The sequence below is a fragment of the Perca fluviatilis genome, chromosome 3, assembly GCF_010015445.1.
Source record: "Perca fluviatilis chromosome 3, GENO_Pfluv_1.0, whole genome shotgun sequence".
Lineage (NCBI taxonomy): Eukaryota > Metazoa > Chordata > Actinopteri > Perciformes > Percidae > Perca > Perca fluviatilis.
The window spans coordinates 20552224-20579295 of NC_053114.1; the positions used below are offsets into that span (position 1 = coordinate 20552224).

Consider the following 27072-nt stretch of genomic DNA (forward strand, 5'->3'; position numbering starts at 1 on the left):
GGCTTTAAATGCTCTAATTCTTTTCCAAAAACTGAAAAATAGCTATTTTAAAAGTGAGCATTGCAGGATGTGACATTGCTATAAAATAATGAGATTATTATTACCTTAACATATTACAATCAAGGAAACTAAACGTTTTTGTAATGCAAGTTAAAGAGTATTTGTTGTTTATAACAATTGTACATATGCTCTAGATTTTTCAGTTTGAGAACTGTGATATGGAAAAACCCATTCTTCCCATATCACACTAGATAAATGATAAGTTTCTTCCCTACTTTTTATTGTGTGCTACAGCTCGAACTACTACAGTTTAAAGTCCATCTTTTTTATGTTCATGGCAAAGACGTAGGTTAAATAGGAGTTTGCAAAAGTATCTTACTACAACAAGTTTGAGCAAGAACAGTAATGTTTTTGTCATAACACACACAATCAGACACGCGTGGTTGTGAAACGTGTGAGGTCAGATGCGTTGGCTGCTGTGATTTATTTTAGCAGCAGGTTGTAGATCCTGATTAGAAGGATGGGCTCACTGATTGACGTGTGTGTATGGGACTAAAAGGTTTTATTAATGAATGGGTGTTGAAATTGAATCAGTAACTGAAGGCAATCAATGTCAAATGAATGTTGATTTTATAAAGTAATTACGCCATTAGACTTAAACAATTTAAGCAATACTGCTTATGTTCATTTAATATCAGCGTGTGTATGCGTGTAATTTGGATACATGTTTCTCTTTTAAGTTTGACGAGGAGTTTCTAAGCAGACAGGAGGCACAAGCTCAGCTGGTTAAGTGTGATGAAAAAATAGCTGAACTCCAAGCAGAGCTGCAGGCCTTCAGGTCCCAGGTAAATGACCTATTTGTTTTCAATGTCATTTTTAATTTTTTTTTTGTAAATTGTGTTAATTCTTTAAGGTGATGTTAGAAAACACTACATTTGATTACTCAACAAACCCCCTAAATCTAGAATAGATATGCAATTCAATTTTCTTTTCTTACTTTCCATTATGATTTTCTTGTTATTTTGGGGTGCTGGGTGCTGCTAAGATAGTGGTGGGGATTTTATCCAATGGAGCCTGCATTTTGGGTTGACGTGGAGGCTCTACTGGCTAGCTGACACTAAATCTAATGAGAACGCTGACAAGTCCTCCATGTTGGCCATTTCTGATTCTCAGATCTTATCCCATAAGAGGAAATTGTTCTAAAAGCAATTTATTCTGACAACCCCCTTCAAACTCACTACTGGGCCTTTTTACCCCCCCCCGGAAACACTCCAGAGAGTTGCTCCCATGCCCTGGCACTGCAAGATAACTACACATTCAGAGAGGAGAGGAGAACTTCATTTCTATTTTCCTGATAATTTTTCAATTTGAGTTAGCAAACACAGAATGAATACTCAAATAGTACCTTGGTTCAAATGACGGTGGTACATGTAGCCAATGCTACACACACACACACACACACACACACACACACACACACACACACACACACACACACACACACACACACACACACACACACACATATATACATACACACACACAGTCTAACTCTCACCAACGCACACACTTGTTAATTCAGCAAAGAAGTTCTTTCCTCTAGAGGCAGTGGGAGAGTAAGTGCCCAGGGCTGACCTTTAGTGTGAGTCTTTAATCTAAAACTGGTGCATGGATCAATAAGCCATTTTCTCTGTATGATACAATTTACGAAACTTTGTAGCACCGGTTATAACATTTGATGTTAAGCTTTGGGGGAACAAAAAAAAGTCATTGTGGGTAGGTTCTGGACAGAATCTGGATCATCTATGAGCATTTGGCCTCTACTGGATGGTACACCTCCGTTATCCGTAGAACAGTGGTATTAGAGAGGAAAGCATACTGAGTTGCACACTTGGCAGATGCTGTAATTTGTTTTAGCTCTCTCCAGTTTCAGTCATTTTTTTTTCTTTGTAATGCGAGTCCACTGTTCATTTTATTTATCCGGTGAAGGGTTTCTTGAGCACTGCTCCACTCTCTGAAAAATAATCCACTTTTAGTAACTATCAAACTCTTCTGTAATCAAGTTTATATTTGCTGGAACCAAGCTAAAAGAATAAAAATATGCCGATGAGGCAAGCAAGAAGACAGCTATGCAAAATATTATCTGACTTAAGTGATTAAAAAAATGAATGCTGTGAAAAGGCAATTTAGTGTAATGGCTAGCTTATTTGATATTTAATATGAAGAAGTTGAGACTGCATTTACTTTATTTATTACTATATACTGTGTGTGTGTGTGTGTGTGTATATATATATATATATATTTATATATATATTTATTTATTTATTTATTTTTTTGCGGTACATTCACACAGTTACCAATTTACAACAGTTGTGTAACAGTTACATTAACACCTGCCCAGTACAACCATAGTGTTATTTGTTGTTATTATGAATAAATTCCCCAAAGAGACCAAAATCAAGAATTACTTGATTTTAGTAACTGACATCATCACCAGTACAGTATGACTTCATAAAGTTTTTTTGAATAGTTTTGGATGTCAGTAGATTTCGCTGGAGCCATTTATTATACTTTGGCTACATGGATAATATGTGTCATTATAATAAACTGTGAATTGGTGATTGATATTTGGTGATAACAGTGAAATCATTCGTCAACCCTGTATTTAAGTGCCTGGCTCCAGGGAAACTCAATAGTGCTTCTTTGTTCTGGGCATTTATTTGCCAATGTTGTTGTTACAAGATTTTTTTTAATTTTTATTTTAGGCTAGCATTTGTGTTTTTGATAGTTGTTCAGAGTCTAGAGGAAAAAATCTCAAATGTCGCACGTTGCGTAAAATGAGCCTTATTTTTTGGATTGTGCCCCCACATACATTTTATTTCCTCTCTGCCTTTCTAGTTTGGAGCTGTACCTGTGGGTCTGTCCTCTGCCCATGTTGGACAGGCGTCCTCTTCCTCACCATTCTCATCTGGGCCTCCACCCCCTGCTGCAGCAGCTGGGATGCCAGCTCCCCCTCCTCCGCCTCCTTTGCCTGGTTGTCATGCCCCACCTCCCCCGCCTGGAGTGCCTCCTCCATTTGGTGCCCCCCCTCCACCCCCTCTAGGGTTTGGGGGTGGTCTAGGCTCCCCCACCCACCATGCATTGCCTTTTGGCCTCAGGCCTAAGAAGGATTTCAAGCCTGAGACCTCCATGAAACGCCTCAACTGGTCCAAGGTAATACACTGCAAGGTGTTTCTTATATTTAAACACCCCTTTTTCACACAATGCAGCCTAATATATCACTAGCTAAAGTCTCAAAAAATACTATGGAGACAAAGTGAATAACATTTAACCCTTAATTTTTTACAAATGAAGGATTTATTCCTAGGCTATTTCAGTATATTAAGAGGTGTATCTCCTACCTGATAATTGGTAGTTTTACAGATTTCTATATTGAGTGATCTACAGTATGAAGAGAAATATTAGAGATGTTTTCCCACTGTGCTGGATTATGGTTAACAAGTTTAGGACAAGAAACTGAAAATTTAGGCCATGTATTTTTAGTGTCCCTTTTCTCTGGTGTTTGTTCCTGATGTTCATTGGCAGCACCTGAACAGTACAGATGTTTTTTTCTAAGAATGAAACAACAACTTCCTACCTCTGTGCCAAGCAAGTAATAATTGAAAATAACAGATGATCAGATGCTGTTGTCAAAGCAGCCTTAGTGGTACCTCTACAGATGTTGTTCTCTGCAGAGCGATTTTAGTTCACACCACAAGTGATATTAGTTTGTGGTTTGATTAATTATGTATTCTCAGATGTACATTGGTACAGGTGTTCAGTAAACTAAACCATATGCTTGAAATTCCAAAGTGAAATGAGGAGGACCTGTCTTATGGCACAGCTGTACGAAACCCCCACATATGGTTATGTTTGGGACAAAGCTGTTTAGAAACTTCTAACTTCTTCAGTAATATGACTTTAACTTTCAACTCTTGCTGAGGGGCTTGGCCAGTTTTAGAGTAGAATAGTGACATAACTATTTTTGATAGACAGAAAGACCCCCAAACAATCTAGCAGCAGCAAAGCCTTGCCATGCTATTGGCTTTTCACTTTCTCATAAGTACTGTGTTAGTTAACAGTTGTCAGCTTACATATATACAGTAGAAGATACAGGGCCACATGGGCATCCCATTAGTGCCAAGTTTCACCTGACCCCAGTGGAACCTTAGAGTCCTGGTTAAGCAAAAATAATTGTGTTCTGAGTCTGTCACACCAGAGAAAAAGTGTGTTATCAACCATCCAGCCAAATCTGAAAAAATAATAGCTGGAGGCACAGCGAGAATGAGTGCCGCTCCTCGGCAACATTCTATGGTTAGCAGCTAACCCAGTAACACACACAGGCTATGGTAGGACATCACACACTCTGAGCTGAAAAAGAGTGCCGTCTCTTAACGTGTTTTCAACGAGTATTTTTTAACATGCATAATGTATTTAGAAAGAAATCACAAATTTTGCTTTTAATTGAAATATTCACAGGCATTTCAGCAAGACTTTGGTCCACCAAGTTGTCCAATAAATGCACTAAAGGCTACCGAAATATGTAATGATAATTATTAAGCTTTAAGATGCTCCAAAATATGCACTATAAACAAATGAATTGTTATGTAGATGAAGAAGAGTGATTTCACTCAACTTCTGCTATTTAGAAATAATCAGTATAGATATATTAATTAACAGAATTTAACTTGCATTAAATTAATCTTGGATAGCCAATTCATGAATTTAGTCTCAATTCTGGAGGTTGATACTGAGTTCGGAGTTATTTGTTTGTGTGCCCCTTGGTGTTTGAGTTAATAGTGCAACGGAGGAAGATATGTGCCCTTTTTAGCACATGAAGATTGAAATATTACAGAATAACAATTGAAATAACTTGCATTTATCAAACTAACAACTTCAGTGTAGCTCTTACAAAAATACAGGTGATGTGACCTGCAGCACTCCACGCACCACCGTTGAGGAGCGGTCGGCTCGCCGCCTTTCAAAATCTGACAAATCTTTTAAACTGAGCTCTGTTGATTTGAAATGAAGACAGATTCAGCAACTGCATGGTCTATTTCTCGCTTAAAATGTTTTCAGATACACGTTTCGGTGAACTATTTTCGTAAAATATGAGATCGTATTCACAACGAGACGCCATTAGAGTCTGTTTTGAAAATCGAGAGCAGCCAGCCCGACGTGACGCGTTCGTCCAATCATCTGCCATGTGTTGCGTTTGTCACGCTCGTCCCGCTCGTCATTTCCGGTAAGTGTTTTAACATAGGTGTTGAAAGAGGGCACAACGGCAGTAAGTGGTTTGTGCACATTAGAAGTGTATTGACAAACCGCGCTACGCACACACGTTCCGAACCGAGACAAGCGAACCGTACGGTTGGGATGTTTTTTCATGAAGCAAACCACCCCTAGTAGTAGCAACCCATTCACATTACAGGAAGTGTTCATTTTGAAAATATTGCTTAATGGAGTTTGAATTGAATATTTTTCTTAATATCTTACATGGATGTACACACATATCTGATTGGTGTCTGGTCTATCTTTAAGGGTTATAAAGCCATCTTATTTAAAAAAAATAATTAAAAAAAATAATTGTAACCCAAGCAAGGAGATGTGCTGTGTGTAAAAACATTAAGGTTGCATTCCAAGGGGGCGCCTGGGTAGCTCACCTGGTAGAGCAGGCGCCCATATATAGAGGTTTACTCCTTGACGCAGCAGCCGCTGGTTCGACTCTGCCCTGCGGGCCTTTGCTGCATGTCATTCCCCTTCTCTCCCCTTTCATGTCTCCAGCTGTCCTATATAAATAAAGGCCTAAAAATGCCCAAAAAATAGTCTGGAGAAAAAAAAAAAAAAAGATAGCATTCCACTTTACTGTCAGCTGCTATAACAATCATCTGGAACATGGTAACTGGCAAGCAATTGTCAAAAAAGCATTGGACTTGGTGCCTTGGTATGCATTGTTTTTGTGCCTAACAAAAGTATTCAGAGTAAAGAAACTAAAAAGAAAAAGTAAAAAGGAGGTGCTAATAAATCAACCAAGAATGTAATTGCCAATATTCACTTTAATTGGCAGGTTAACAATTGTAACTAGGGCTGCACAATATTGTTTTGTTTATCATCATCGCAATTTCAACTGGCGCAATAAACATATCGCCAAAGACTGCAACATATCGCGATACTGAAAATATCAGTAGAAAACTGCACTTTAAAATGGAGCTGTCCTGCAATATTCAACAATGTTATCGCATATCACATATTTTTCTCATATCGTGCAGCCCTAGTAACCTTGGAATATAAGACGGGTTTGGACTTTTAAATGTCAATATACGTTTACAACAGCAGATGGCGACAAATGGCGAGCCGCCTGGCAGCGAGGATGACGAGTCGGTGGAACCAGAGCATGGTAGTGACGATAGTGACAGTGAACTGCAGCTCGGGCCGCATATTTCTGTCCGACCTAGAGAGTAGTAACCTAGCCCTACCAGAACACGACGGGCGTTTTGTTTTTTATGTCCTAACCCGTCCTAAGTCTGACACAGTTAATGCAAACTGAAGCACTAAGTGCGGCTCGGGACACATACACCTATTTCTGTCCATGTGTCTCTCTGGGGACACTGCTGAAGCTGTGCAGAAATCAACAGACACTATATTTTTACTACAAAGAACTTAACCAGCCTAATTGGTATTAGAAATAGGCCTTTACTTTCATTAAAAAAAAAAAATGAAGGTAAATACCATTTGATTTAAAAGATGTTAAAAACAACAGCCAACCTTGGTTTATTCAATGTGTTTTTAATATAATTATTTTCAAATAAAATATTTGCTCTTCAAAAAATATTTTTTCTAAAAGTGAGTCTTGAAAAAGAGGGGGTCGTCTTATAATCGGGTCAATGTGGTTTTTACTTTGGGAACTTACTTGAAGCAAGTTAGTTTGGAATAGTTTTTTGTAGCTTTAGTATCAGTGACTAATATCTGATTCTCATGATGTGTTTTCTTTATATTGATATTTTCCTCTGTAGCCTCTATATAGTAATCTGTAAAATAATAAACCATGTGTTGACTAAATGTGCTGAACTGTGGATGTCTGTTTTTAGATTCGTCCCCAGGAAATGTCAGATGGCTGTTTCTGGGTGCGGGCTGATGAGAACCAATATGCGAAACCAGAGTTACTGTGCAGAGTTGCTCTCACTTTTTGTTCACAAAGAACAGGTCAGACTCTCACTACATTTTTTTTCTACTTAATTTATTGAATGTCCATCTGCCTCACTTCTGCACTTGTATTCTGAGATGACTTTGTTTTATGTATTTAACTTAATATTACATAATATATTTCTAAAGCAATGAGCTTTATTTTCACATTTGAGGACATTTCCAAACATTTCTTTTTGTACATAAATTATTCCGTACAGTATGTTTCTACTCAGAACCTACTTTTTTTTTCTCTTCACTTACTCCTCTGTCTCCCTGTACATACTTTCTGGCTCATGACTGTGGTTTATTGGCTTTTTTTCAGTGCGGTGCTAGGGATCAGGGTTTCTTAGTTGAGCTGGAGTGGTAAAACAAGGAAGGTGAACGTGTTTTGTTTTTGTGTTGTGCGTGCATGCGTGTGTGTGTGCGTGGATCTATGCTTTAGAGTAATTGGCTATGTGTCTTCATTGAAGAGGAATTGCATGAAAAAGATGCAGGCAAGTGTGTGAGTGCTAATATCAACCCTCTAGGCTACTGTTAGCAAACAAACTGCTTTATATCACCTTAAGTGAATGGATAGCGAGATATGCATGACAGAAGTCATCACTTCATTTGGTCCAATTTCCCCTGCTGTTGTAAGCGTAGGAGGAGGTCTTATAAAAGCTAAATGAACTAGAATGCAGATTTCTTTTCAATGCCTCATTCATTTAAAGTTTCCTTGGCCAATACCATTCTATAATATCTTTGAATTTAGTCATAACACATTTATATGGAGACAGCAACAACCGTATTAAAATAATGCCTAACTCCATCTGAATAGACCACATGTGTAGTGTGTCTTATATCTCCCATCTTCCTCCCTTTTCAGCAGTTTTAGTACGGTCTCGAAAATATCACTTAACAGTCAGCAGTCCTTGCTGAATCTGAGTCCCCAAGGTTGCCATACTGTTTTGGATTTTGTTGGGCCATTTTGACTATTCCCAGTGGTAATGCTGCATGATAAGACACCATACAGTTACATCTTTACACATTAGTAGGGCTGGCAAGATCTGGAATATTCATGTACAAGGTTGTTGGAATGATCATAGCCAGAGCAGGAGGTATGGGATGTTATCAGTCTTGTCCTCTCCTGTGCGTGGTCTATTAATCCCTTCTCTGTTGATTTATTCACATGTCTTGTGTTTTCTTTCTTGTCTTGTCACTGACTCAGCTAGCTTATGCCAATTTGAATTATTCATCCAGGTGTTATCTACCTGTCACAACTCTATGCTGCTCCTCTCAAGGCACACAAGACCCCCCCCTGCACACCAGTACACCCTTGTTCCCTACCGTCAAGGTGTTGAATAATGGAGGCAATCTAAATGGCAAACAGGTAGACAGTTAAGTGTTCTCTGGAGAGGACAAAGGAAGGATGTCCACCAGCAGACCATTTTACTTTACACACACACACAGTCACACTCACTACACACACACACACACACACACACACACACACACACACACACACACACACACACACACACACACACACACACACACACACACACACACACACACACACGTATTTTACAGTAATCCTGAAACACACTTCTTATCATATGGAAGGAGGCACACAAAAGCACTGTAACACATTTTGACTAAGTCCAACCTTTCTCATGATTTGAGTCCATTCTCTTAGTTGTGTTTCTCCCCGTTTCCTCCCATCCCAGTGGAGGTTGTAAAGCAGCATGACTGGTGGGTTACACTCTTTAACCCAGTTGCTACTGCTGCTGTGCGCCAGTGAGTGTACATGTATGCATACATGCAAATGGGCTTGTCGTTTTATTAACTCAGCCATGTAGCATCATGTTTCATCTCACTTAAGAGCAGCGGCATCTGGATCAGCATTAAACATTAAAAAGGACACAGTATGAAACACCATTCACTCAGTTTTTCTTATTAAATATTCATTTATTTCCCTTGAAACTTCCTTATTCTTTCGTGATGTTGTGCCTCTTGCTGTTGTTTTCTAAGAGAATGCCTGCCATCCTGTAAACAAACTGCTGAGTTTGGATGGGGACTTGGAACAGTTTGTTTTGAGACCATAACAGTTGTATTTTTGGCAGACTTAATCAAGTGTAAATAAAAATACAGCGATACAGTGATATTTTTTTTTATTATTATTATTCAAAGTGTTAAGAGAAGGCTGGGACTACACATTCCACCAGAATTTATAGTACTGCATTTGGAGGAGTGAAACACACATTTATTTGACTAAGTAGACATTATATTCACAGCGGTAAAATACTTTTTGGCTCCTCTCTTTATCTATTCAGGGTTAGATCTTCAATAGTTTGTTTTTGGTAAAGGGTCAGAGCCACTTCAACACATCTCCTTAGAGAGAAAATTGCAATAAATGTGTGTTTTTACTTTTGAGCAAGCAGGTTAGAGCAAACAAAATTAAATAAGACTGTACTGAATAATATGAGTTGATTACTGTGCTTGTCTCTCAAGCCTCTGCTCATTAGCTGTAAACCTTTTAATACAAATGCCCTGTCCTAATCAATAAAAATCAATGCAACCTTTCAATTAGGGACAAAACAGTGAGAGGATGTTACTCTGTAATGTGTGTAAGGTTATGTCTTTAGTCTAATGGAGCAATTGCAGAGTAGTTTTAAGCACATGAGAAACGAGAGCCAATTTTGTTTGTTAGAGCGGGTAAAAAGAAGTAACTAGAATGGAAATGTGTGGGCTGGCTTGCGGTGTTGTTGATGTTGGTTTATCATGTGGCCATTTGAAAGGTTGCATTCTACTGGGTTCCTACCCTAGACGTTTTCTCTCATTCTCTTAGCTTGCCTTTTAGCGTTCACAGTATCACATTACTTCCACACGGTATATTTTCTTTGACAAACTATTTTGCAAGGTTGTTATTTACTTGTCTCCTCATAATGCTCTTCCCAAATCTTTTAGATGAAAAACAACTGATGGGCAAGATCAGTTCCTGTTATTGACTCAACCAAAATAACCCTTAATTATTGGGCCTGAAAAGAGCTGCACAGATCAATCGATTTTGTCTGTAAATTGCTTTTCAAGTCCATCAAAAACAGTCAGATAAAAAAAACAAAAAAAAAATGGTGGTTCCACTAAAATTCAGGTAATTTTTGTATGTATGTATATACAGTACAGGCCAAAAGTTTGGACACACCTTCTCATTCAATGCGTTTCCTTTTTATTTTCATGACTATTTACATTGTAGATTCTCACTGAAGGCATCACAACTATGAATGAACACATATGGAATTATGTACTTAAAAAAAGTGTGAAATAACTGAAAACATGTCTTATATTTTAGATTCTTCAAAGTAGCCACCCTTTGCTTTTTTTATTAATAAGGGAAAAAATTCCACTAATTAACCCTGACAAAGCACACCTGTGAAGTGAAAACCATTTCAGGTGACTACCTCATGAAGCTCATTGAGAGAACACCAAGGGTTTGCAGAGTTATCAAAAAAGCAAAGGGTGGCTACTTTGAGGAATCTAAAATATAAGTTTTCAGTTATTTCACACTTTTTTGTGAAGTACATAATTCCATATGTGTTCATTCATAGTTTTGATGCCTTCAGTGAGAATCTACAATGTAAATAGTCATGAAAATAAAGAAACCCATTGAATGAGAAGGTGTGTCCAAACTTTTGGCCTACACTGTGTTTGTGTGTGTGTGTATATATATATATATATATATATATATATATATATATATATATATATATATATATATATATATATATATATATATATATATATATATGAATTATATATATATATATATATATGAATATGAATGAATATGAATAAATATATATATATATATATATATATATATATATATAAATATATATATATATATATATATATATATATGAATATTTATTCAGGGTTCATACATTTTGAAAAAAACCTGGAAAAGTTATGGAATTTGAAAAATGCAAATTCCAGGCCTGGAAAGGTTTTGGAAACTTAAAAAACCCAGAAAGTTTTGGAAAAGTCATGGAACTTTTTTTAACACAGCATAATAATTAATTTAATCATTAATACATTTATTTTCACGTCGTCTTAACCTCAACGTTCTATTCGGGGAGCGATATTATGAATCCCACTATGAACCACATAAATTGTCATTCATTTTATAGTTAAACCTCTGAGGTTAAACTTTAAAAGGAACACGCCGACTTATTGGGAATTTAGCTTATTCACCGTAACCCCAGTCAGATAGAAATTATTCATCTTCGTGCGTGCTGTAAAGCTGTCTGAGGGCTCCAGCGGCATCAGCCCATAACAGAACAGGCAGGTGAATGGTTCCAGTAATCCTACTGCTCCAAAGTGACAAAATAACGGCAGCATGTTCCTATATTACATGTTGTGATGTAGAAATACAAGCGTGTAAAAACAAACAACGTAAATGAGGCACCGCCATCTTCTTAACCGTAAACAAACCGGAACTATATTCTCAGGTGGAAGAATATAGTACTTGGGGCGGAGTGATATGCTCCGCAGCAAGCCTGTCTGAGAATATAGTTCCTGGTTTGTTTTACGGATAGAAGACGGCTGTGTCTCATGTACGTTTGTTTTTGTACACGCTCAGACTCTACAAATCACAACATGTAAACAGGAACATGTTGGCGTTATTTTGTCAGTTTTGTCACAATTCGGAGCAGTAGGCTAGTTGGAACCAGTTACCTGCAGGATCTGTGCTAGGCTAAGCTAATGCTGGAGCCGTCAGACAGCGTTACAGCACGCACGGAGATGAGAAGGGTATGTATCGACTTGTCTTACTCTGGGGGCTATGGTGAATAAGATTCCCAATAAGTCGGCGTGTTCCTTTAACACAGATTTGTATTCTTATTGTATAATGTCGACTGACATTTTCAGGAACACATAGTCATGGAAATTTGCCGAAAAGTATTGGTTAAAATGCGTATGAACCCTGTTTATTATATTACACCCTAAATTTACGAGAAAGCGAGAGATTGTAATCCAGAGTGAGGGACTCCTTATTTTTCTTTATTTTGATGTCTTTGCGTTTCCTGTCTGTATGTGGTCCATTTTTATAAACCTCTCTTTGGTTGTTTTCAGCTTTAGAGTAATTGTGTTCCAGTAAAGTCCTCACAGCATATGTATCACCTTGAAACAGCTGGTGTCCTCTTTCAACTTCTATTAGATGGTTTCCTTTTCCTCTACCCTTAGCACTGCCAGGCATTCAACACTTAATGAGTCTTTGTAAGTTTTCATCCGGCTACGGAACTGTGGAAGGATTTCTGTTCAGCAGCTAAAGTTAACTAAATGTTCTCTACTAAAGCTATTGACTCTAAACAAGAACAATCCTTTAGATGTCATATAATGAGCACTCATTTCTCTTTGCATCCTTATATCGTGGCCCTTTTATTACCGAATACGATAACCTCAGCGCTTGACTACACCTCAAATTATTATATACTATATTATATTACTTTATATTATATTATATTATATTAATACTATACTATTAGTATAGTTGTGTATTTTGGACTCATTAGTGCACGGAGTAGTACAGCAGATGTCTGCACATTTGGCAAATCTGGTTGTATATTCGTTAACCATTTAAATTCCAATTCTTTTTCTCCAAGTTGCAATGAAAGGACATTTATATGCAGCTCACATTTGATGTAGAATTCAATAAAAAAGCAATTAGGCTCAGTGAGAGAGATCATTTTAGTGGGTCAATGCTGTGGTTGCATTGTTGGAATTTTGTGAACTTTTGCAACAGCTGAGTTTTTTTCCAAATGACCTTTAGAGATGTACAACAGGTACCGAAAATGAAATGAACACAAGAAACTCAATTGCCAATTTAAACAACAATTCAATACTCTGCCAGTTTATCTTAGACTGCAAAGGTAGCTGCACTATGACTCAAGGCAGCACTCAGAGTTCTAGTTGATTATGTAATTTAGTACAACTTGAAAAGTATCCAATGCATAATTATGCAGTGTCTAGTACACAGAAGTGTTGGAATTGAAAGGGTACAGTGAGGCAAAAAAGTTTTTAGTGAGCCACCAATTGTGCAAGTTCTCCCACTTAAAAAAGATGAGAGAGGCCTGTAATTTTCATCATAGGTACACTTCAACTATGAGAGACAAAATGAGAAAAAAAATCCAGAAAATCACATTGTAGGATTTTTAATGAATTAATTGGTAAATTCCTCGGTAAAATTAGTATTTGGTCACCTACAAACAAGCAAGATTTCTGGCTCTCACAGACCTGTACCTTCTTCTTTAAGAGGCTCCTCTGTCCTCCACTCGTTACCTGTATTAATGGCACCTGTTTGAACTTGTTATCAGTATAAAAGACACCTGTCCACAACCTCAAACAGTCACACTCCAAACTCCACTATGGCCAAGACCAAAGAGCTGTCAAAGGACACCAGAAACAAAATTGTAGACCTGCACCAGGCTGGGAAGACTGAATCTGCAATAGGTAAGCAGCTTGGTGTGAAGAAATCAACTGTGGGAGCAATTATTAGAAAATGGAAGACATACAAGACCACTGATAATCTCCCTCGATCTGGGGCTCCACGCAAGATCTCACCCCGTGGGGTCAAAATGATCACAAGAACGGTGAGCAAAAATCCCAGAACCACACCGGGGGACCTAGTGAATGACCTGCAGAGAGCTGGGACCAAAGTAACAAAGGCTACCATCAGTAACACACTACGCCGCCAGGGACTCAAATCCTGCAGTGCCAGACGTGTCCCCCTGCTTAAGCCAGTACATGTCCAGGCCCGTCTGAAGTTTGCTAGAGAGCATTTGGATGATCCAGAAGAGTATTGGGAGAATGTCATATGGTCAGATAAAACCAAAATAGAACTTTTTGGTAAAAACTCAACTCGTCGTGTTTGGAGGAGAAAGAATGCTGAGTTGCATGCAAAGAACACCATACCTACTGTGAAGCATGGGGTGGAAACATCATGCTTTTGGGCGGTTTTTCTGCAAAGGGACCAGGACGACTGATCCGTGTAAAGGAAAGAATGAATGGGGCCATGTATCGTGAGATTTTGAGTGAAAACCTCCTTCCATCAGCAAGGGCATTGAAGGTGAAACGTGGCTGGGTCTTTCAGCAGGACAATGATCCCAAACACACCGCCCGGGCAATGAAGGAGTGGCTTCGTAAGAAGCATTTCAAGGTCCTGGAGTGGCCTAGCCAGTCTCCAGATCTCAACCCCATAAAAAAATCTTTGGAGGGAGTTGAAAGTCCGTGTTGCCCAGCGACAGCCCCAAAACCTCACTGCTCTAGAGGAGATCTGCATGGAGGAATGGGCCAAAATACCAGCAACAGTGTGTGAAAACCTTGTGAAGACTTACAGAAAACGTTTGACCTCTGTCATTGCCAACAAAGGGTATATAACAAAGTATTGAGATGAACTTTTGTTATTGACCAAATACTTATTTTCCACCATAATTTGCAAATAAATTCATTTAAAATCCTACAATGTGATTTTCTGGATTTTCTTTCCTCATTTGTCTCTCATAGTTGAAGTGTACCTATGATGAAAATTACAGGCCTCTCTCATCTTTTTAAGTGGGAGAACTTGCACAATTGGTGGCTGACTAAATACTTTTTTGCCCCACTGTATATAGCCCGAATAAAGGGTGCCACAGCAGTTTTGATTTGTTTTGCTTACTGGATAATACTAGACTTGCTGACTCACTGCTATTAACCACACTATTGTCAGGTTACCTTGTAACTTGTTACTTCAACTCTTAACTTTGTCTTTGGTTGCTCATGTATTGTTTGTATTTTACTCCTATTCTTGTTCTGGCTATATATATCTCCATATTATTATTTTTTACTTCCCTATTTATTTGCACTTATTTCTGTTTTTGTGTTGCTGCAACACCTGAAGTTTTCCCCCTGGGGATCAATTAAATCTAGTTAAAAAATCAGTATAGTTACATACTTAATCAGGTGCTTTTCGCTTCCATGTACATGAATGTCAACCACCGATATTCACGCACCCGATAACGCATGCACACAAATGTACCCGGTTTAGTACATGCTGCAAGGAAAAAAAAAACATGCAGGAGAGACAGGGAATATATATCAAGTCTAATTGTGACCTGCTACAGTAAATCGATGCTGGTGGTCAGATTGGATTGTATATTGCCGCAGGATTTCCTATTTCCTCCCTCATTAAAAAGAAAGGCACTCTTCCTGTGTTGTTAATTATGACACCCATCCTGTGTTCAAATAAAAGGACGGTCTGGGTGTGCACGCCCACTCAAGTGCTCTTTTCATTATCGCCTACGTGCATGAACACACACAAACACACTTAAGTTTGCATCAGACGGAGACTTTTTATACTGGTTTGCCAAAAAAAAAACAAAAAAAAAAACATAATTTGCCACATTTAGATATAACCAATGAATATGCATCTCACGATTTTAGAGCTGTAGAGGATGGATTTTGAGGCCAAGACAGAATTCTGAATTTATTGTAGAGATAATTAACTCGCTATATTTTCTTATTTAATATTCTTATTAAACCATATATTATTCATCATAATGTTCATATCTGAATATTAACTTTTGAAATCTGTCTTATTCCTTAAACTAGAGCTAGTGGATTCCACTGGGCGCAGCTGATCGGCGCCACTCTAGACAATGTTTGGGACTCCACCAGTGTTTCACAAGTTGCTCTTTGCTCTGCTTCGCTAAGAATATGTGCTTTGTCTATTTTATTTTTACTGAGCCATGCGCGGTACACTGCAAAAAAGCTAAATCTTATAAAGTATATTGATGTGATTTCTAATATCTAATCTAATAACACTTAATATAAGATACAATCACCTAACGAGTTATATTTCAGTGAGATATAGGGACTTGTCTTTAGAGGATGCATCTTAAATATCTTGTTTTTGATTCGTATCGCAGATGAAACAAGCTTTTTGGACATCTTATAAGGGTTTTAAGCTGCTGTGTTATTTGTAAAAGATGGATCATCTTGTTCGAAGATCCTATCTTATTTTAAGTAATCTTACCAAGTGAATTTTTTGTTCTCCCATTGACAGATTGTTTTACTCATTACAAGCAAAAAACACCTTGTAATTATTGTTTTCTTCTTATTTTTGAAGTGGCCTTTTTTTCCCAGTGTACACAGAGCAGATCGAGCCGGGCAGTAGATAGGGAAGTGAAAGCAACGTGAAGGTCATTGCACCGTTCCGGTCAACAACCGATTTTGCTCCTCTGCTTTTTGATCACCCTTAGAGCTGTCAGTCGGGTCTCCCTCGTTTTCTCTTCCCTTGTGACTTCCATGTTAGGGCCTGTCTTGTTACGTTGATTTTGGGCTTCCGTTTTACCAACTAGCGTATTTTTTTCCACACATTGTGCAGCAGTGCTGTAGAGTTGTAATACAATGCAATCCTCTATTACAGCCTGCTGCGGTTACAAGTAAAACGTAGCTGTGAATCATTGATGTGGTCAGAGGTTCAACAGACTTACCGGTATACCTTTCAACCCATAGATGTCAGTGCAATAATTCCCATACAAGATTTAGTGTGAAATTGCTTTAAAGTGCTCCTTAACTGAAAGCTCAGACAGGAAATCCAACTAATGCCTTGCTGTTCTTTTGGATCATTTTCTACTTCTCCGTTCCTGTCTGCTTTCTCTTGCAACACAGCTGCTGTTCTGCGAGAGTTGATGCATGCAAGTGGACAGCTTGCTTTGTGTAAGATGAAATAGCTGTAGACTAGTGTCTTATAAAATATATAATTATAAATAATAAAACTTCCCAACAACTCTTCAAAGCATGAGAAAGAGGAGGTTTGGATTGAGTCCGTGTATAGTAGAGGAAATGTCAGGAACTCATCCAGCCCTTCACTATTTCTCATGCCAACCCTTTTGAGGTGAGCAATGTCAGGCATGTTGGAAGGAACGCGTTTGAAGAATTCTTTTTCTCTCAAAAGGTAGTCAGACTTCCTGAGAGAGGGAAAGTAGATTTTAACAGAGCCACCACTGTTGATGCTGCTGCCACTGCTTGTGCTCTTTGAAAAGTGGTCTTCTGACCATTCAGGCATTCTTTTAAAGTCACTTACCAAGGCTGTACAGTTTTGCGATAAACTAATAGCGATAGTTATTATAATATCTACTGGTTTTGCCATTAAATAACTACCATAACTTATGCGCACACATACATGTTTCCTAATTTGTCTGACCTCACCATACAGTCTGTCCCTGCTTCTTTCTCTCTACACTTCCTGTCAGGGCCTGGTCTGTTCCAGCCAGTGCAACTCTAGGCATATACAGTTCTATTTCTGCCTACTGGCTTCCTGAGAAGTTATTGTCTTCATGTAGTATACAGCTGAAAGGTTATATTAGTTTATTTCATACAGATTCAATTTTCCCATAAACATAGATAATATGACTTGTAAACCTTGACATAAATGGCTGTCTAGGACAATATTTATGCGTTATTGTTTGCCAACACAGGAACAATTTTAATATACATTTGAACACCTGTCCTGTTTCGGGAGTTGTCATCCGTCACACATTCACTCACAAATGCTGGGTCCTTATCTACTTTTATAAAGACAGGGTGCATGCACAGGTCATTTGGGTTATCATTTTTAAGCCACTGCAAACATAGATTAAATTAAATTGTAAATAAAAATAGGAATGTCCTATTTTTTGCCTACAAACCCTTCTACACCCTGAACTGTTCTATTGCGATCTGTAATCAGCCTATAGAGGGCTGAGAGGGCAAATCCAAATCAATGGTCACAATTTGTATCTACAAGCTGAATTCTTTTTTTCCTTGCATCAGGTTATAAAATACATTTTGGAGAAGAAAGAAAACTATAGAGGTATACATGGTTCTACAACAATATTTCTGACTAATTCTCTGACACAAAAGAAGCATTTTGGGGGCTCAGTGTAGCTTAGAGTTTAAATCGCCTGGGTATCTCCAATGATTTCCTAAATCAAATCAATTTGATTCTGATTGATAAGGTCCCAATTCGATAACATTTCTGATTCGATTCTAGAGCAATAAGGTTAGGGAAATTTCAGTTACAAAACCAATTTTGCTTGGATATGAAAGAGATTTTCAGGGAACATATGCTGTAAATTGTACAAGCAAGAAGCATCTCTCAAAAACATTATTATTATTTTTTTTATAATGCACCAGGTTAATAAAAAACGTCTTAAACTTTTCTTCTGGTCTATGCTGAATGTGCCCTGTCCTCCCAAACACACAAACTCTCACACCCGCAAACACACAGTAGCTACTGCTCACACATGTTTCCTTTGCTGCGAAAAGACTGTTAGTTGTGCTTTGTTCTATGGGCATTGATCATAGTGGTAAAAAAACAACAACATAGCTTTCAGGTTGAGTATGAATAGTGAGGGGTTAACCAAAGTTAATCATTAGATGCTTGAGTGAGGGTTGTTTCATTGTGATTAATAATCACATATTATAAATTAAGTATAGCTAATGATGCTCCGATCTCTGCCTTTGAACTCTTAAGCTTTAACATGTTCCCTTGACATCTGAGGGCTTTAATTGCAGCCTTTGTGCTTACTGGCTCATACACTGAGGGTGGAGCCTGTGAGGGTAGAGAGGAGTCCTTCTAAGAGCTTCATCAAGAAACTTCAAAAGAGCGAGACCCGAAAGTGGCGTAAGCTGCAGCGCTATTGTAATTCATTGTAACAAATTGTCTGCTGACCCGTGTAGTGAGTAACAGTGAAGTGACTAAAAAAAATCTGCATTTTTATGGTTAGGTCTTTCATGAATGCACACATACTGTGCTCTGTTTATGGAAGTGTTTTTTTTTGTTTTGTTTTGTTTTTAATGCATGAGGACTTTGGCAGTGGATTTTATTTTGGTAGAAAATAGTCCCACGCATCAAAGAATTTCATGTCACTGAGAAAATAGTTTTACGTGTTTCAAGCTTGTGGAAGTTCTTTTTTCACAAATACAACTCAGAATATACAGTCGCATTTCTCCAACCTTTCAAATCCTATTCTATACACACAAGTCACACACGTTTTAGGATTGTGAGAAACTGTAACTCTGCTCGGTTTCTGCTTTTGACAAGTCCATTATTGTGAAATTCTTTATAACCATGATAATTTTTCTCTTAATGCATACAAATGTCGCTCTATTGACTAACATATTGCAATGCTTTCTGTTGTCTCTCTGTTGACAAAAAAAAAGTCTGAAATAATGCTTAATTCAAAAAGCACTAACAGATTTTCTTCTTTCTCCCATTTGCTCGGTCTCTGTTTCTCTTCCCTTCTCTTGCTTTTTCTTAATTTTGCTCTTGCAATTTCTGCTTGGCTGCATGATCTTCCTTCGTATTTGCTCTGGAACAGAAACCAAGGGTGAGTAGTTTTTTGTTTCACTCAGTTTACAGTAGCAGTTTTAGTTGTCTCCATGCTTAAATTTCAGATTTTGTGAAATTGTAACCTAAGACATAACCGCTTTTTTAAACTACCTATTAAGGATAGCTTAACCCCTTCTGGTATTTGTACTGAAATGACAGTGACCTGGTGGGATTTGTGTGCAGTATTAGAAAAAGGATAAACCGAAAATACTCCACATTAGCAGACAATGATTGCATTAAATTATTTGCGTGTGAAAATGGGCCCTCAGCCTGACCTGGCTGTACTATCAGACTACTATGTACTACGCTTCTTGACTGCTAAACACATTGATTCAATTCACCTTGCACTTTGTTTTTTTGCGGTGTGATAACTTCTACTGATTGCACCTTTTTAAATCAGCTGGAGCATTCATCCTGTTAGCTCTGAACAGGAGTGTTCAAGGTTTATAAGGACTGCATTTCACAAAGTAGTTCAAAGCTTTCTTTCTTTCACATCTGACCTGACATTGCTTAATTCCTTTAACAAGGACTGTGTGGGCTGTGTTCAGATTTTGTACTGACAGGAAGCTCAGAATTAGGAATTTCTCATTTTGAAACAGGTGATTGTGTTGGTGGCCTTGCCCTAAGCTCCTGTGAAACAGTTGAATAGTTATGAATGAAATTTCTGTTTCTTTCATTTTGTATCACCTTTATACTTGCCTGAGGTTTATGCCATTGCCTTAAAGCAAAAGGCATAGGGCTAGTTATGATTCGGTAAAGGTAATATAAATTCTGTCTTATTTCTCTGATGTGTTGATACGCAGACAGAGCTTTACAATTGGTGACATTGGTTAGTGATTGACCATTATTGGGTTGAACATGGAAAGGCTGATCTGGAATATTTTCAGCTAATCTGAAGCTCATCTGCTCAAACTTTCAGTTTTGGTTATAGGACTCTTGTTACCTCCTCCTCCTGGTTACCACTGTAGGCCATGGTTCATGTATTGCCATAGCAACCTGAACCACATGGTTAATAAGGGTGGGGGAAAAAATCCATACAGCATAGTATCTCAATATTTTCCGTGGCAATACTGTATCGATACACAGACGCCAAGTATCAATCTATTTTTATATATGTGTTGGTCAGTTTGTCTGCTTGACAATCCCATTTTGCAGCAATACAATTGAAGTGAGATGAACAAACAGAGAAATGTATCTTTTTAGATAAAACCGATGTTGACAAAGTTTTCTTTTGGGGACATAATTTGAAATTTGGAAAAATTTGAAGTTGGAAAAACGGTAATAAATTGCAGTATATCTCAGAATATTGCAATATCTTTAAAATCGCAATAATATTGTATCGTGACATAAGTATTGTGATGATATCGTATTGTGAGTCCTCTGGTGAGCCCTTTTAAGATTTTTCCAAAGAATTTAACTTCAACCTACCTGTGGTTGACCACATTAATTTAGGTGAAACGGTGAGAAGAAGAAGAACAGTATTTAAAAAAAAATAAATAGTGATCAAGCCATACAATTTTGACACAACCATGCAATTTACATTTGAATGATGATGTACACAGAGCATCCCAGACACAAGTGTTTCCCCTTTTGGAATGGCTGTGTCACAGTAGCTAACAGTAATTGTATTTGCTATATCATAGAACTGATTACTTATTTGATCCATACAGTTTTAATCACTTACTTTGTTCTCAGCCTTTTCTCTTATTAGAACAGAAAATAATAATAAAAAGGCAAAAAACAACAAGAAAAAGTAGTGAGTGGACACCCAGAGAGGACGCTGACAGCTTTCAGAACTTTCAGCAGTTTCTGTGATTTCACTGGTAGCCTCCAGAGAAGCATTTTCAGATCATCAGTGTCAATAGATGGAGATAAAACATGTATAGCAGATCTTTCCTGTGGGTGTTTGCAAGACGAGAGGGTAAAAAAAAAAATCACAGCATGTTTTAAAGACACTGGCAGGTGGGAATTGAGGAATATGTGGAACCTGTCTCCCTTTTTACTGTACAAGTTGTCATATCTCGTCTTTTGTATATATTCAGCAGCAGTAAGGCTACTTTATAAAAGGTTAAAGGGGCACCAGTGGAAACAAACCAGTAGAGTGCCGCCTCTCTTTGTTCAGTTTTTGTTCTGGAGTATAAAACAAAATAAAAATGTATCTCTCTGTGAAAACTAAGCTGGGATGTAGCCGATGAATGGGGCTGCTTAAGTTACACAATAAGCTATATCTATATGTATTAGAATACATTCATTGGTGGCTTCACATGGGACTTACTCCGGCCTTGGCCTTTTAAATGAAGAATGTACTATACTACTTGGCTGTTCATTGTATCTGATCAATATGTAGTATATTCAATCTCATTTTCATCAGTTATCAAATGCTTTTTTAGCATTTTGCAGAGCATATTTACATTTTAAAAGGCTATTCAATTTCACCTTGTTTGGATTATTATTGCTGTATATTGCATCATTTTATAGTTTCTTTCCCAAAACATCAATTCAGCTATATATTTTTTTGTACAAACAAGCATCATAATGTAATAGTAACATAAACTGTGGAGTGAAATTGTGTTGGAGAATATTACAGTGTTGCTGGAGCGCTTTGGGTAATGTCTGAAAGAAATGTGAGATACTTGTTCCTCGACTTTAATACCTGGGTCTATGTGCCAGTACCGCATATATATGGTATATATAAATATAGCATATATTTACCATGCTCCCACTTCGACGTTGATACAGTGCACATTTGCTTTTTAAGACCTTTGCTTTGGATCCAATTTATTTCTTACCACTAAAATGTCATTTTTTAATATGTGGAGATGAATGTCCTTGTCAAACATTTTTTTAATTTTTTTTGAATGGATATATTTTGTGATATTTGCATTCATGTTTTAAGTAGAGGTATCTTAATTGACATCTGGAATAAACCAGCTATTTCTTTCTATCTGTCTTTGTTTATCAAGAGAGAGCACAGAGATAGTCATTCATCGCCATAGTGCTGGGAAAATGAGCAACAACATGAAGAGAGCTGCCCTTTCCTGGGGCTTCTTTTTGGCTAATAAATAACATCCAATTAGATGAAACTCTCAAAGATCGCAAAACTAGTTTGCCATTTCTCTCCAGGATACAGGCATCTGCTAATAACCTACCTCTACTCCAAGAGTCACCACACTGCAAGATGAGAGACAGAAGGGTGTAGAAGCTGAAAGGATGTTAATTGCTTTTTTAGCATCTTCTTTTTTTTGTGATTTTGCGATTGAAGGAGGCTTCAATTTATTGATGCAAACCATAGTCTGTATAAAATATGGATGGAGTCTCCGTGACGTCACCCATAGGTTTCTAGAGAGCCAAAATGAAGCTCAAAGTGGGCGGCTCCCGGTGGTTCCAGTTTTCAGCCCTGGAGGTTGCTGCATTTATCAGCAGTGTATTCATCTGATTTGAGACATGACGTCATCCAGTATGTGTGTGTGCATACATGGAAATGCAAACGCACCTAGTACCTAGCCAGTGGAAATAAAATGATCAAAATAAGCTCACAAAGTTGTATTTTTTTTTGGCTCAGTTAAAAAAAGAAAGAAAAAGAAATCAATACAAACCTTAATAGCAAATAGTGCTTGGAGGATTGTACTTAAAATGTTATGTACTGCTTATAACCTGTAGCAAATATAATTTTCTATTATTCTATTTACTGTGTCCACCAGAATGTTGGTGAGAAGTGTACATAGGTGATTTGTTTCTTACGGATACAAGTAAAACGGACTAAAAATGACTTTATCCAGTAATTCAGTTTATGTACAGTACTTAAGGCTAACACTGCTTGTGGGAAACACTAGGTCTGTAATATTCATATAATGAATATTAATCACAAAATCCCAATAATAAATATAAAATATATATAAAAATATAATAACTACCATATTTTAAAATGTTGCCATAGTAATTTGCAATTATAGCCCGACCAATGCTGAATTTTGGAGGCCAATGTGTGTTTTTCTTTCCAAAATAAATACATAACAAACATTTTTGATAAGGATACCCCAAATGTGGTTCGAACAGAATTGTGGCTAAGATAATGTGCGTGTAGAGCACAACCCAGCGAGTAACAAGCAACATTAATGGAATCTCCCCGCTACAGCTGTGCACTACCTGGGTGAAAATGGAGTGCTGGGGCCGTAGTTACAAAGCAATTATGGCACATGGCATTTGTGTGGTGAGTGATATAGAAGCTGTGAAAAGTGGTTCTTACACAGTTTGCTTTAAATCTATATTAAAAGTATTCATGTACTGGGTACATAGACAAACTGCATTAGTTTGATCCCTGCAACAGTGACCAGTGTTTTCCTCATGTGTTTTACTACTGTACTGTAAGTTAATAACTTATTCAATTATTTTATTGTTGTTTCTTTACTTTGATGACTAATTAATTAATTAATTAAATTCAATTAATTATAATTTGTTTTGAAGTGTTAGGAATCAAAGACATCCATGATTAAGCTTGTAAAAGTATACAGTGCAGCATTCAGCATGAAAGCTTCACAAACAATAAGTACATTCTTAATGAATAAACTGTTAGAAGTGACAGCATGGGTATTCACAATTTGAACAAGATGCTTCACAAGTGCCCCCCCCCCACCACCCCCCCTTTTATGTGTGTGTGTCTTACTGTAGCATTAAGGCTGTGTTCTCAGTGGATGACAGGCTCTCCAGATCAATCTTGCCTGTCAAAGAGGAAGCTGAGGAAAGACGAGCTCTCTTCCCACTTCTGGCGTGCTGCAAGAGATAATTAGACAGCCCATTTCCATATCATTATAATGGCCTGGGTAGCAAGCATGTTTGTGTGGGTTTTGGCAGATTGCACAAGCATTTTTTTTTTGGGGGGGGGATTACTTGAGGTATGGGGTGACTAGCTCTTATGGGTTTTGGAGTGGTTCAATAGCGTGCATGATTAAGTGGCGGCTGCCATGTTGAGGTCAGAGCGGACAGCTTGTCGTGACTTGTCAAACTCAGACCGATGTGACACAATACAGTAATGGTCATACAAACCCATGCTTTGAGTCTGTCAGTCGTCACTACAGTAACCCTTAAGACTACCTCTAATTTGGAGTCGCTTCACATATCCATATAGTGATGCTTGATAGGTCTCTTGGATCCAAAGTGGGTGTATTTCTTAGAACAGCAATAGCTTTTGTGGTCTGCTGAGCGGAGAACTTGGTGGGCTTTTGAATTACAATTAGACAAAAGCAGCCGAGGAGGTTGGTGGACCATCATAGAGGAGTTATAGAGAGATTGAGGACTAGAGGAGGTGGGGATGAAAAGGATTAAAAAAAAAAAAAGACAGGGTTGTAGGTGTTTTTTTTTTCTTAAATTGAATGCCTGAAAGCACAAAAAAAAGTCTAATATTTATATAACTTACAGTCAAAAGTTTTGATATTGTCATTTATGCTTTGAGTTGTCTTCAGCTAACAACTTCAATTACCCAATTTTCATGATTGTCTCAGCAGCATTTGGGTAAAAATGCAATCTAATGTATAGGTTAGGTGTGTCCAGTTGTGTTCACTGAGGGTAGGAAACAGAATTAGCTGCTAAAATGGATTATAATTGTATAATAGAACCACCACTGAGATCTGATCAGATCGGAGTATCTGAGGACAGCAGCAGGAGTCCGTCTCATACTGTCGTGTAGTTAGTATTGCTTTCCTCTGGTATATATCTGTTCACATCAAATGGACTCTCTCTCCTGTTTGTCTCTCTCACACTCTGTCTTGCTTGTTCTCTCCTCTTTTCTCCCACTCTCTTTATGCTTTTGCTGTGACATTTTGAAGAACACCATTAGTTCTATAATGACTTTTCATGTGGCTGCAGAAAATTTGTGCCATTATGAGGGATCTCATCAAATGCATAATTAAAGGCTCTTTTTGTTGTTGTGGAAAGGAAAGGTCTGGTCACATAGTACACACAGTGAATGGATGGCTATTTTTTTCTTCTATTTTTACAATGTCCAGCCTACTATTTATATATTTTCGAATTTGCCCATAATTCAACCACATTCTGGTTAGAAATGGCTGTATGCTCCATGTACGTATGCGTCCTCACTAGCTCGTTGCCTCCCTTTTCTTTCTTTATGTGGTTAACCTTCTGTTTTTCTGCTTTCCTTGTCTTCATTGTTTTCTTCTTTCTTTCTTCTGCCTCAGTTTCTCAAGCATCAGCACCTCAATTCATTCCCAATTTGTGTTTTTATGTTCTCATATCACCAAAGTAATGGGCTGGCTCGTTAAAAACATATTTGCTTTTGCGACTTGATTTTTCTGCGATGATTTTTCATTCACACATGAAGGTTTGTGCATGTAGGGTGGGGAAGTGTTAAAGGGATGGGATGGCGGCAGAGATGTTTGCAACAGTACAGTGAGAAAAACAGAAAAAATGGCAAATGACTTCAGAGATGAATGATTTAGGCTGCCATCAATCCATCAAATGACTTGGGAAATGTTAGGGTAGGTTTAACTGTTCAAATCGGGCTGTTGTCACATAGTGAAATGAAACGCTTCATACCTGATATGACGAGTAGTCCGGAAATACTCGTTTTACCACAAACGCTCACATGCACACACATTTTAAGGCCATTGGTAGGTCTTCAAGAAGCCTTTAGAGGGCACTACTCTACTGAGAATAGCGCTACAGGTAAATCCATCCCCACTGGCCAGTAACATGCTGATTAACAGAAGCTCCTAATCAATCGTGAATCTTTTGATTTGGCATCAATAATTTCAGTCCAGATTTGTGAAGTTATTTTTAAATGGGTATGCGTCTGTGCTCTCTGTAGGGTAGGCTAGTTTCTTTGTGAAGAGCAATTGACTGGTATATGTTGTACATGCTGATGCTCATGCAGCAGGAGCAATTTAGGGGTTTAGATTTAAAAACGATCTGGGTATAGCAGGAGGAGAGGAGAGGAGAGAAAAGCCTAATGAAGTCTGTTAATTTGCTGTTATCAGAATGAAAGTCTCAGACTAATTATGGCCCTGGGTCATCTAGTCTGGATCACAGGGAGAGGTGGCCCTGCATGGTTCACTTTGATTAGCTCACTCACAACACAGCTCCTCACTCCATTACTCTGATCTCCCTCTCCGTCTCACACTCACTGGTACCCACACACTCGCAACTCCAGATGGGAGGGGATAGTCCGTGTGCAGACGGACCAGTCAAGCCGTCATGACGGTGTTAGTCAGGATGGTTTTGTGTGTGTGTGTGTGTGTGTGTGTGTGTGTGTGTGTGTGTGTGTGTGTGTGTGTGCGCAGGGCAGAGAGGGAAAGGTGAAGCCAGGTGTGTATAGTTACTGGACGTTCTGGATGTCTCTTGAGCTTTCTGTCAGGCTGACTGAAGTTCAAGACTTAGGTGGATCAGAACCATACAATGAGTCAACAGTCAAGCCGCGCGGCTGGTTTGACTGTTCGTCTCCCCTCTGT

At 38.0% G+C, this 27072-nt stretch overlaps 1 protein-coding gene across 6 annotated transcripts in view; it reads left to right on the top strand.

The window, feature by feature from the left end:
• The window catches only part of LOC120555780 (protein diaphanous homolog 3-like), a 188877-nt gene that overhangs the window by 48126 nt on the left and 113679 nt on the right, over window positions 1-27072 (top strand). For 4 of the 6 annotated variants that reach the window (XM_039794835.1, XM_039794839.1, XM_039794837.1 and 1 more), the window contains 4 exons: window positions 741-845; window positions 2899-3213; window positions 7128-7242; window positions 19602-19610. In XM_039794835.1, the coding sequence (XP_039650769.1) occupies window positions 741-845; window positions 2899-3213; window positions 7128-7242; window positions 19602-19610 (544 nt within the window). The remainder of the gene's footprint in view (window positions 1-740; window positions 846-2898; window positions 3214-7127; window positions 7243-19601; window positions 19611-27072) is intronic. The other 2 variants (XM_039794838.1, XM_039794840.1) reach the window with 1 other exon arrangement.